This window comes from Crocuta crocuta, unplaced genomic scaffold, assembly GCF_008692635.1.
Source record: "Crocuta crocuta isolate KB4526 unplaced genomic scaffold, BGI_CrCroc_1.0 scaffold580, whole genome shotgun sequence".
In the NCBI taxonomy this organism is placed as follows: Eukaryota; Metazoa; Chordata; class Mammalia; order Carnivora; family Hyaenidae; genus Crocuta; species Crocuta crocuta.
The window spans coordinates 4289722-4302630 of NW_027527940.1; the positions used below are offsets into that span (position 1 = coordinate 4289722).

At 35.1% G+C, this 12909-nt stretch overlaps 1 protein-coding gene across 1 annotated transcript in view; it reads left to right on the top strand.

Moving 5' to 3' along the window:
* PPP2R3A (protein phosphatase 2 regulatory subunit B''alpha) overlaps positions 1-12909 on the top strand; it is a 163132-nt gene that overhangs the window by 83674 nt on the left and 66549 nt on the right. Inside the window, exon 6 of the mRNA XM_077752333.1 lies at positions 7638-7712. Within this exon, the coding sequence (XP_077608459.1) occupies positions 7638-7712 (75 nt within the window). The remainder of the gene's footprint in view (positions 1-7637; positions 7713-12909) is intronic.

Sequence of the window (12909 nt, forward strand, 5' to 3'; positions counted from 1 at the left end):
TCTCTCTCTCTCTCTCTCTCTCTCTCTCTCTCTCAAAATAAACTTAAAACAAAAAGTACTCAAAGAAAAAGCTATCAACTTAGAATACCATACCCAGTGGAAATATCTTTCGAAAAAGAAGGTGAATTACAAATTTTTTTGGACATAGAAAAGGTGAAAAAATTCATCACTAGCAGAAATCACTACAAGAAATGTGTTTCAGGGTGAGGGAGTTGTTTAATCAAAGAAGAAAATAATACCACATGGAAATACAAATTTACATAAAGGAATGCAGAGTTCCAGAAATGGTAACTAAATGGATAAATGTAAATAAGTTTTTATTGTTCAGATCTCTTTAGAAGACAACTATTTTTTTTTTATAAATTTTTTTTAATGTTTTATTTATTTCTAGGAGAGAGAGAGAGAGACAGCGTGAGCAGGGGAGGGTCAGAGAGAGAGGGAGTCACAGACTGAAACAGGCTCCAGGCTCCGAGCTGGCAGTCAGCACAGAGCCCGACGTGGGGCTCAAACCCACGAACCGCGAGATCATGACCTAAGCGAAAGTCAGACGCTTAACCGACTAAGCCACCCAGGCGCCCTAGAAGACAACTATTTAAACAAAACTATCAACAATGTTTTGTGGTGTTTATAACATACGCCTAAGTAAAATTTGATAACAATAGCATAAAGGTCGGGAGAAGAAAAATGGAAGTATACTATTGTATAGTTCACATATAATCCATGAAGTGGTGTAGCATCACTTGAAAGCAGACTGTAGTAAGTTAAAGATGTACGCTATACCCTCTGACACAACCACAGAAATAACAGTTATAGCTAAAAAGCCAAAAAAGCTTTTAAATAAGATGTTATAAAGAATACTCAATAAACTCAAAAGGAGAAAGGAAAGGAAGAAAAAGGGGAACAAAGAATGAATGGGACAAATAACAAGATTATAGGTTTAAACATAACCATACTAGTATCTATAACACATCAAATATAAGTGATGTGAATACCCTCAAAAGGCAAAGATTAGAAAAAAAAGCAAGACCCAAGGGGCGCCTGGGTGGCTCAGTTGGTTAAGTAGCTGACTTCAGCTCAGGTCATGATCTCACAGTTGTGGGTTTGAGCCCTGCATCAGACTCTGTGCTGACAGCTCAGAGCCTGGAGCCTGCTTCCGATTCTGTGTTTCCCTCTCTCTCTGCCCTTCCCCCACTCCTGCTTTGTCTCTCTCTCTCTCTCTCAAGATTAAATATTATATATGTATATATATATATGCGCATATATATATATATGTTGCCTGAAAAAATGTACTTTAATTATAAGCACAAATAGATTAAAAGGAAAAGGAGAGAAAAGGATATGGCATGCTAACACTAATCAAAAGAAAGCTCTTACAAATAAATGGAAAGACCTACTGTGTTCATGGATTGAAGGAATTAATATTGTTAAATGCTCATACTACTGAGAGCAATCTTTCCAGATCAGTTCGTGCTCTGTCAAAATCCCAAAGGTCCCCTTCCCCCATCCTCTGGCAACCACCATTCTGTTCTCTGCTTCTATAAGTCTGAAGACTCATGAAGATAGTAGAATCATGAAGGTGTTGTTCAGTGATATAGTTTTAGTTATGCAAGACAAATTAGGTTCTAGACATGTGTACAACATAGTGCATATAGTTAACAATACTCTACTGTGCAATTTAAAATTTATTAAAAGGATAGATTTTGTGTTAACTATTCTTACCAAAACAAACAGACAGACAAAAGAGAAAAAAACACAAGGAAATTTTTGGAGGTAATAAATATGTTATTACATTACCTTAATTGTGGTGATGGTTTCCTATGATGGCTACATATGTCCAAACTCATCAAATTGTATATATTAAATATGTGCAGTGTTTTTGTATATCAGTTATTCCCCAATAAAGTTTAAAAATACCAATGGCATTTTCTGCGGAAATACAAAAAACAATTCTAAAATTTATATGGAATTTCAAAGGGCCTGGAATAGCCTAAACAGTCCTGAGAAAGGAGAACAAAGCTGGAAGCTTCACACTTCCAAACCTCAAAACATATTATAAACCTACACATTTTTGCATATACAGTCAAATGATCTTCAACATAGGTGCCAAGACTACACAGTAGGGAAGGCTTAGCAACAAATGGTGTTGGGAAAATTGGATATCCATATGCAAAAGAAAGAAGTTATATTCTTAAACCATGTACAAAAATTAACTCAAAATGGATTAAAGACCTAAACATAAGACCTGAAACTATAAAACTCCTAGAAGAAAACATAGGGGGAAAGCTTCATGACATTGGATTTGGCAATGATTTAATGGATATGACCAAAAAAGCAGAAGCCCCAAAAGCAAAACCAGACAAATGGGACTACATCAAACTTTAAAATTTCTGCACAGCAAAGGAAAGAATCAGCATAGTAAAAGACAGCCTACAGAATGAAAAAAATAAACCTGGAAGCATATCTGATAAAAGGTTAATATCCAGAATATATAAGAACTCATACAACTCAATAGCAGCAACAATAGAAATAACCTGATTTTATTTTATTTTTTTAATATTTTTATTTATTTCTAGGAGAGAGAGAGACAGTGTGAGCGGCGGAGGGTCAGAGAGAGAGGGAGATACAGACTCTGAAACAGGCTCCAGGCTCTGAGCTGGCTGTCAGCACAGAGCCCGACGCGGGGCTCGAACCTACGAACCGCGAGATCATGACCTAAGCGAAAGTCGGACGCTTAACCGACTAAGCCACCCAGGCGCCCCAGAAAATAACCTGATTTTAAAAGAGCAAGGACTTGAATAGACATTTCTCCAAAGAAGATGAAATGTCTAACAAGCATATGAAGAGATGTTCAATATCAGTAAATAAGCAGGGGAATGCACATCAAAACCACAGTGAGATATCCTCTCATACCTGTTAGAATGGATACTGTCCTTTAACAACAACAACAAAAAAAAGCGTTGGTGAGGATGTAGAGAAATTGGAATACTTACACACTGATGGTTAGAATGTAAAATAGTATAGCCTCTATGGAAAATAGTATCAAGGTTCCTCAAAAAATTTAAAATAGAACTATTGTATGACCCAGCAATACGACTTTTGGGTATTTTTCCAAAAGAATTGAAAACAATCTCAAAGAGATCTTATGCATTCCTGTGTTGGTTGAGCCTTATTGACAGTAGCCAAGAAGTAGAAGCAACCTAAATGTCTATCAGATGATGAACAAAGAAGATGTAGTATATACATATAATGAAGTATTACTCAGCCTTTAAAACGAAAGTAACTTCCGTCACATACAGCAACGTGGATAAACTTTGAGGTCATTATGCTAAGTGAAATAATCCAGTTACAAAAAGACAGATACTGCACTATTCTGCGTATTTGAGGTATCTAAAGTAGTCAGGCTCCCAGGAAGAAGAATTTCTTGCCAGAGCCTGGGGGGAAGGGTGCGTGGTGAGTTGTTCGATGGGTGTAGAGTTTCAGTCATGCATGATTGGAGTGGGAGGGATCTGTCACACAATGTACAAGTTGTTGACATCATTGTACTATACATTGAAAAATTGTTGGGAGAATGAATTTTATGTTATGTGGGGGTTTTTTTGCCACAAAAAGAAAAGAAAGCTGGGTGGCTATATTAGTATCAAACAAAGTTTTAAAGCAGGTCATGTTGCTAGGGAAAGATAAAGGGATCAGTTAGTTTATCAGGAATGTAACAATTCATCAAGGGTATAACAATTCATGAAGAATATAACAAGAATGATAAAGGGATCAATTCATCAAGAATACAACAATTCATAAACAATATAACAATATGATGAATCTAAATGCTTATGCACCTTATAATAGACCTTCACAATGCATGAAGCAAAATCTGATAGAACTGCAAGGCTATGTTCACAATTATAATTGTAGATTTCCATGTGCCGCTTTCAATAATGAACAAGTTGAGAAAAAATCAATAAGGATATAGAATGCTTGAACAATACTATCAACCAACTTGACCTAATTGACATTTACCAAACAACAGTAGAATACATGTTCCTTTAATATGTACACAGAATATTTACCAAGATAGACCATATTCTGGGCCATAGAACAAATCTCAATAAATTTTTAAAATTTAGTTCAGAAACTAAATCATCACAGAATAAAGGATTTCTTTGACTTTAATGGGATTAAATTAGAAAGAATAAAAGATCTTTGAAAATTCTCCAAATATTTGGTAACTAACACTTTTAAATAACCTGAGTCAGAGAAGAAATCAAAAGGAAAATTAAAAAATATCTTGAACTAAATGAAAACGAAAATACAACATATCAAAGTTAGTGGGATGCTGCTAAAACTGTATTTAATAAGAGAGTTTAGAATGTTTACAGATGACATGATCAGAATACAAAAATCAATTCTCTTTCCATATACCAGCAACAAAAATTAGAAATTGAAATTTTAAAAATACCATTTATATCACCCAAAAATATTAAATACGTAGAGATGAATCTGACAAAGGTGTGTAAGACCTGTATGCTAAAAACAGCAAAACGTTGCTGAGAGAAATGAAATAAGATTTATATAAATGGAGAGCAAGGTCTTTATGAGTGGGAGAACTTGAAATTGTTAAGATGTCAATTCTGTGTTAGCTCTGACTCTAAGAACCATAGTAATATTCAAACACTCTCCCTCTAAGAAATAATGAATTAAAATCAACCTGTACCTTTGGGAAAGAAACTTAGAACAAAATAATAAATAGTAGTAAATGAACTAAACTGTATTATAACCACATCAAAGAGGATAAAGGAAGAATGGGAGACAACTAACCTAAGTAACCTTGGAAAACAGTATTTTACTTGGACACTGTAAGACTAAAGACGAAAAGAACTGTGCACAAATACTGTACTCTGTTTAGTAAATTTTTTTCTCAATGGGATATAGGTTGGCAATTCTGTTAAAGTTACAAAGGAAAGAGGGAAAGTTAGAATGTACCTCGTGGTTAGAACCCATTATACAATTATGTAGTTTTTAGGGTACATAGACAAATATAGAAAGAAATAGAAGAGTGTGTGTGTGTGTGTGTGTGTGTGTGGATTAGTATATAGGAGTTCACCCTTTATATGCAGTTTCAGTTATTGAGTTAACTGCAGTCTAGAAGCAGATGATCCTCCTGACATAATGTCAGATGAGTAGTGCCCAAGGCTACCTCACAATGCCTACGTTAATCACCTCATTTCATCTTACCGTGAGGCATTTTATCATCTCATATCTGTGAGTACAGAGTATAGTGAGATATTTTGAGAGATATCACATTCATGTAACTTTTATTATAGTATATTGTTATAATTGTTTGCTTTCATTGTTAACCTCTTACTGGGCCTAATCTATAAATTTATCATACGTATAGGAAAAAACATAGTATATATAGGGTTCACTACTGTTTGTAATTTCAGGCAACCACTGGGAGTCTTGGAAGGTATCCCCAGCAGATAAGGGGTGGCTGCTATACCTACATATATTCCTAGTTCTTCCTGCTAAGAGGGTCCAGAAGCATACCTAGCACCCAGATTTCTACATGGTTTTTAAAAACAATTTTCCAATAAAGGAGCCAGAGCTATTTGGGGAAAAAAGGTTGATTCCAGGATTGTAACATGGAAAATATAATATGAGCCTGGACCATGTTATGTTACATGAAGGTGCTTACAAAAGGATGAGGCATGTTAAGAGGACACAGGGGCCAACCTGATAGAGTTCCTAGTGGCCAGTGCAATATCAATTTGAGCAATAAAATAAATAATGATAGTGTTGGATTATAACCCATAGAATAAAATAAATACCCATGAGTGATACTGATATGAACTGAAAAATATGTGGGAGTGGAGGGATAGCTCTTCCTTACAGAAGAATTCCAGTTAATGTAGAAAAAATGAGGGAAATACAAAATAAGCACCACAGTATAAATGTCACAATTAGGTTCCACAAATGACTGCTAAAATCAAGGGGCAAAAATTTGCAGAGAAACAGGATATTAGCAGTCTTAAAGTATCTCCCCCTATGATATTTATTAACTATTAAGGGGAAATAATTTTATGATACCAAACCCAGCAGTCACCATTTAAGCCAAGTGTGATCAACATTAACTCTACAAGATATAAGACATATCTACATCATACTCTTGTATGACTGAAAAGGACACAATACCACTTCTGAGATATACCTACTGAAAATGTGTAACCTTAATCTAATCATGAGAAATCAGACTAAACCATGTTGAGAGACATTCTACAGAATAATTGACCAGAACCCATTAAGAGTGTCAAGATCATAAAATACAAGACTGAGGAACTGTCAGAGATTGGGAGAGACCAATGAGACACAAGAACTAAACGCCATGTAAGATTCTGAGACAGAAAAAAGCACTAAGGGATATTTGAATAATGTCTGTAGTGTAGTATTGTATCAATGTTCGTTTCCTAGTTTTGATCATTATACTATGGTTTGTAAGTTGTTCCCATTATGGGAAGCTGGGAGAAGGGCAGAGGAAATCTCTACTATTTTTGCAACTTTTCCAAAGGTCTAAAATTATTTCTAAATAAAAGTTAAATAGTAAGGTCCATTGCTTTGAGACTTTGTTGGTAGGTATGTATAGCTAACCTTTCTGAAGAATCAAAGAAAAGAAATATAATTGATGTCTCCCCATTTATAACTAACCAATTAATAGTTTATATCTATGCTGGCCTTGCTATTGCCTCTGGTTATTAAATTAATGGTAATATCTCCAATAGGTTTTCCAGTTTCATTCAAAGTGCTTTAAAATCTAATTAGAAAATAAAAATGGTTGGGGCGCCTGGGTGGCTCAGTCATTTAAGCATCCGACTTTAGCTCAGGTCATGATCTTGGAGTTCATGGGTTCAAGCCCCTCATCAAGCTCTGTGCTGATAGCTCAGAGCCTGAAGCCCTCTCTGCCCCTCCCCGAGTCGCACTCTGTCTCTGTCTCTCTCTCAAAAATGAACATTAAAAAAGAAAAGAAAAGAAAAATGGTATTTCAGGGTTTTAAAATTCTAATAGTCTTCCATGAGAACAAGATAGCAAATTTTAAAATAAAACTAAAATCATAAATTAAAAACAGATTTGTCCACACAGTTATTCTGATGGACATTTAGCTGGCTCATATGATTTAACATAGATTTCAAACTATTTGGCTACATGGCTATTTTTTTTCCCTCAGAAATTTCCCATGTCTCTAGGTTAAGAAAGAATCATTGTAGTTGGCTTATGTCTTGTCACTTTTCTGTGTAAATTTCTCTTAACCCCTACCCCAGAATTTGTGTGGTGCATTTCTCTGACATGCCTTGACATGTTAGAATTATGTACCTCTAAGACATTTGATTCATAAAGCACCAAATATAGTTAAATTACAATTTTAATGCTTTATTGAAGTATACTAGCATATCAAAAGACACACATAAGTATGTTTATAATAAAATTTGAATTTAATAACGTTAAATTTTAAGTGTGTTGTTCAGTATTCTAAAAATAGCAGGTTTGCTCAACTGGCTACTTATTCTACAGGAAGGAAAAATTCTGTTGTGTTTTTTTATTTTGTTTTTTGGTATGTTTGTTAATTTGGTTTTGGTTGTAATCTTCTTTAGGATGTGGTCGATACACACCCTGGCCTCACGTTCCTGAAAGATGCTCCAGAATTCCACTCTCGCTACATCACCACGGTAGGCTGGGTCCTCTTTTGTCTTAATATAACTCTACAAGTCTCCGTTTTATCACTGTCTACTATCCAGGCCTTCAGATCTTTATGCAAAAAGTAACATGGATTATAATGATTATTTTAAGTGGAAGGAAGGTGCAGTAAAATTGAATTCGTGATTTATATCTATTCTCTTTCTTATAAGTACTGAGTGCTTAAGAGGTCTCTTGTATACAAAATTAGAGTAATATATTCATTCTGTCTGGTCATCTGAGGTACACTTTTTGCTTTGTTACTGATAGGGATACCTAGTTGATACTTAACATTTGCAAATAATACTGAAAAGAAATTTCATCACCCTTTCCCAGAAAAAGATGTATCTCAAAGTTAGAACCGGAAATAATAATGAGAAATAGCTTACATGTAATTAGAAAACAAATCATATAAGAATTTAACAGAACATATTGACCAGTCATAGGCAGGCATGAATTGTGAGTCAGAGCACACAGGGCTGCAGTACACATTGCAACCACATCTGGCATCTTTGCCCAGTCTCCCAGATTATCCTTAGAGGAATTCCAGACGAGCCCCAGGACAAACCCCTCTGTCATAGCCACACTCAAGCAAGATAGCCCTTGTGTTTGGCTCACATCCCCCAGTAATATTACCAGGCTGTAACCTCCGAGGAGAATTGTCTCATTCTTAGGGTACTTTTTGTTGGCCATGAATTTCTTAGGTTTTGTCAAGTTACAGAATACTACCATTCTCTTTCTCCTTTAGAAACTTCATTCTTGGCTTTTACATTGGCTCTCTTCTGTTGTAAAACTTTGTCAGTCTTTCTTTGAGCCAGAAGGTGTCACTGTCTTCTAAGACTATCTCAGAAGTTATTTTTGCCTGTTAACCACACCACTGTACTAAATCCCCGCCACCACAAATCACCCTGAGACAGTCACCCTTATTTCTCACTTGGATTACTTCTAATTGGCCTCCCTGCTTACACCTTTATTGCCCTAAAGGGTAGTCCCACAAAGCAGAGTAATCCTTTGGAAATGTAAGTCAGATCATGTCACTCTTCTGTTGAAACCCTCCAGTGATTTCCCATTTCAGAGTAAAAGCCAGCATCCTTGCCAAGACTCCAAAATCCCTCCCACAAAACCCCCACCACACACATACACACACACGCACGCGCGCGCACACACACACACGTGCACACACACGTGCACACACCCTTACAACATCTGCAATCTCATCTCTCCTATTATTCTGCCCTCCCTTACTGTGCTTTGGCCATAGTGCTGTCCTGGACAGACCAACTCGACTTCTGCCTCAGGTGCTTTTTTCTTATTCTTTCCTCTGCCTGAAATACTCTTTCTGTAGATTTCCGCGTAACTTTGCTCCTTTACTTCATCCAGCTATGTGCTCAGATATTCCTTATTAGTGAAGCCTTCCCTGAACACACTGCCTTCTTCACCCTTCTTCTCCCTCTTCCCCCACCCCATACTCTCTATTCATTTGTTCTGCTTTATTTTTCTTCTTAGCTTGTATATCATCTGACATTTACATTTTAGATGCTCCTTCTCTATGATAGAAACTCCATTAGAGCGGGGAATTCGTCTTTATCTTTCATTACAGAATCTCCAATACCTAGAATAAGGACTGGCACATACTAGATATACAGTAGTATTTATTGAGTGAATAAATGAAATTATGTATGCTTAAGAATTCTACACATTAACTCTTGCTTCAATCCCATAGGAATTACTGGGTTCTGATTGTTGATTGTTCTATAAATCCAGGGCATATTAATAGTATAATTTAAAATCTCAAGAGCTTGAAAAGATCTTAGCGGTAATCCAGCCCAACCTAGAAAATGCTCTCTACAGAAGAACTTTTTATTGGAATTTATTCTTAGAAAAGATGTTAAATAATAGAATTGTAAAATAGATCTAAGTTTTCTCTTTCTAACGTGTCTGGTTTGATATTTGCTGAAGTATGATCCCTGGACCCGTGATGGTCTGTGATAATCTAGCAAGTGGTCCCCACAAAGTTTTATAATTTCAGAATAAAAAGCCATGAAATAGTTTTGTTCATATATAATTCACATTTTCTTAGAAATTCTGTCATGTTAATCGTTGAACAAAAAGAACTAAGTTGGTCAATTAACAGGATTCAATTATCTCTGCTGACACATTTTCATGGCATTTGCATATTATTGATATCTTTAAATTTTACACTCTGTTCTTATGCTTCTTTATTCCCAGTTCACAAAACTAAATCCATTACTCAGAAATAATTACTAAAGTGTAAAATACCTGCAATGAAATAATGATAACAGGGTGATTCAAAACATCATCATATCATAAATAGTCAACAAGATCCAAATGAGACTATAGACTATGAATCTCTGCATACTGAGATAGGTGCATCTATTGTAATAACGTCATAGTGCCATCTAAAACAGGAAAATGCAGGGGCGCCTGGGTAGGTTTGAGCCCTGTGACTCTCTTTCTCTCCCTCTCTCTCTGCCCCTTCCCCACTCATGCTCACTCACTCGCTCTCTCTCAAGATAAACAAATAAACATTTTTTAAAATAAATAAATAAGGAAAATGCATATAAAATGTATCACATGAATATCTGGAAAAAAAATTTTATTAAAGGACTGGTTATCTATTCTCTCCAGTGCCTTTTCTATTGTGAAATCTGGTCAAATAATGGCATGAAGTCATTGGAACTTGTACATTATTTCAGAGTACTGTGAGTTTTTCTAGAACAAATGCAAAATAGGTTTTCTAGTATGAAATTAATGAATGTTGTTAATGGCATAAAAGTGAAGAGAGAGGCATCATTCTCCATCCTGCTCATGGCAAAAACTGATCAGATCACACTATTTCTAAGATACTTAGAAAGATCAGCCTTGAAAATAAAGACAGATATCTCAGAAAAATCTAAATTAATTTATCATATAACCCTACTGAAAGTTATATAATCTCAGTGGCATATGATGTAGAACAACTAGTATATTGTTTTTGTTTGCAAGCCAGAGTTATTCAGTTGTTTTACTTTCTTTAGTTGGAAGAAACTGCTGACACAAAGTATGGCTCAAATATTAGCTTATGTGTGGCACTCGTATGATGAAGAAAAGTTGGGCAACTTTTATTTCTGTTTATCACTAAAGACGTATGCTACAGGAAAAGACTTTTTCATTTGTTTAGTTAATTATTTTGCCAGCTGTTTTTAGACAGAAAGACAGCACCAACTATGCATACGGCAAAAAGAACATCACTACTCAAGAATGCACCCAAAATTACTCCATATTCTCCTTTATTTCCAGAGACAAGTTGGCATTTGAGAAATAAGTCTCTTGAAAGTGAATGAAAATGAAAATTGGAAATAGTAGCAAATTATAGCCTTGAGTTTGCAGTTTCACATGCCATGCAAAGAAATTGCCAGTGAATAAAAGATTCTGCTTATCCTAACTGGCATATGCTGACTTCTGAGGAAAGAGGTGCTCACATGAGTTTTTAAAATAAGCGATGAGATTGAAAATACTTCTTTTGACATTGGTGCTGGCAGCAAAGACATTTCTCTGGCTTGCTCAGATGATGTCTTAGCGATGTATTCAATGTCTTGATTGGCCTGAAGCCATCACTTCAGACCAAAATGCCAAGATTTTAGTTGCTGAGAGCAAGGTACTGATATTTCCTAAATGACTAAATTGTGGTGGAGACTGCTCATCACTAATAGCTTGACTCTTTCCCCTTGAGAACTTCTCTTGACAGAGAAAGGAAAAAATGTATATTAGAATTTTTTTAAGTCCACATTCTGCAGAAGACTGTGAAGAAATACTTTTTAGAGCCATATTGACCACAGTGGATTAGGAATCTTTCACCACTTCCTGTCAGAAGAACCATGCTTCCAGCGTTTGAGTCTGTTCATCTGAATGTAGGTTACCTACAATGAGCAATCTATGTCTTCATTCAATCCACTTATCAAAACCTGTCTGATACAGCCACCAAACACATATTTGCATTCCTGTGACCTATACTTGTAAATTAGAGGTTTCCAGCTCAATAGATATAAAGAAAGAAAGGAAACTGACTTAAGAGTCAAATTACCAAATTAACTGGAGACCCNAAATTTCATTCCTCTCACTGGTAATAAGCAATTATTCTTACTATTATTAATTTTTAAATTTTGTTTGCTATTTTTTAAATTGGGATTCATTTCTCTTTTATTTACTTAAGAGTGGTAGAACAAAATTAAGTTCAAAAACAAGAGTAATTGATGTAGAACCAAGCAGCTCCATATTCTCACCACTAGATGGTACCCCTACCTAAATAAGCTAAAATGCTGAATCAGTAATGTGGAAACCAATAAATGTGCTGATGAAGTGGGGCAACTGAATAAAGAGATTTAGACTATGGAAAAATGGAATCCAGGTACATTTGTAATATTATTAGACAAGTAAGTTAGCAGAGGCTAAAAATAGGAAATACTTAGTCAAAACATTTGTGAATTTTTAAAATTCTGTAAAAAAAAGAATAATAAAATAAGCAAAAATAAATACAGATTAAAACTTTATAATTTTCAGTAACACAATACCTCCAAAAATAATATAAAATATTGAAGGGTATATAAATATGAAGTTTTTGTAGGAAACTCACACTTTAAGATAAATGTATAATCAAAATTAAAAATAAGGATAAAAATATAATGTTCAACATAGAAAACTTTGATGTAATAATATGTATTAAAATTGACTTGCACTAAAAAAAAATTAAAAAAAAATTGACTTGCACTTGAGAGAAGAGTCATGGAACTATGATAAATGGTATTCTTAATATTTATTTTCATATGTATAATTTCTGTGCTAAAAATCCTCCATCTTTCTTATATGAACTTCTGCCAACCTAGTGTTAAGAATACACTGTTGAGTAGGCCATATTTTCTGCCCTGAAGCACCTCAGTCAGATTCTGAGTGATTGGAGCCAATAGAGAAACTAGACACCAGCTAGTCCTAGCTTGAACCTACTGCAGGAATCCTGTCAACTTCTGCCTAAATAATTGTGGTGAGAAGAAACCTTACTACCTCACATGACCCATTGCTTCATGGGGCCAATTTTAAAGCATTTTAATATAAGGAGTATCTATCCAGTTGTTTTAGTTGTGCCTTCTAGTACAACACACAATAAGTCAACTGCTTCTTCCACCTGATAGCCAT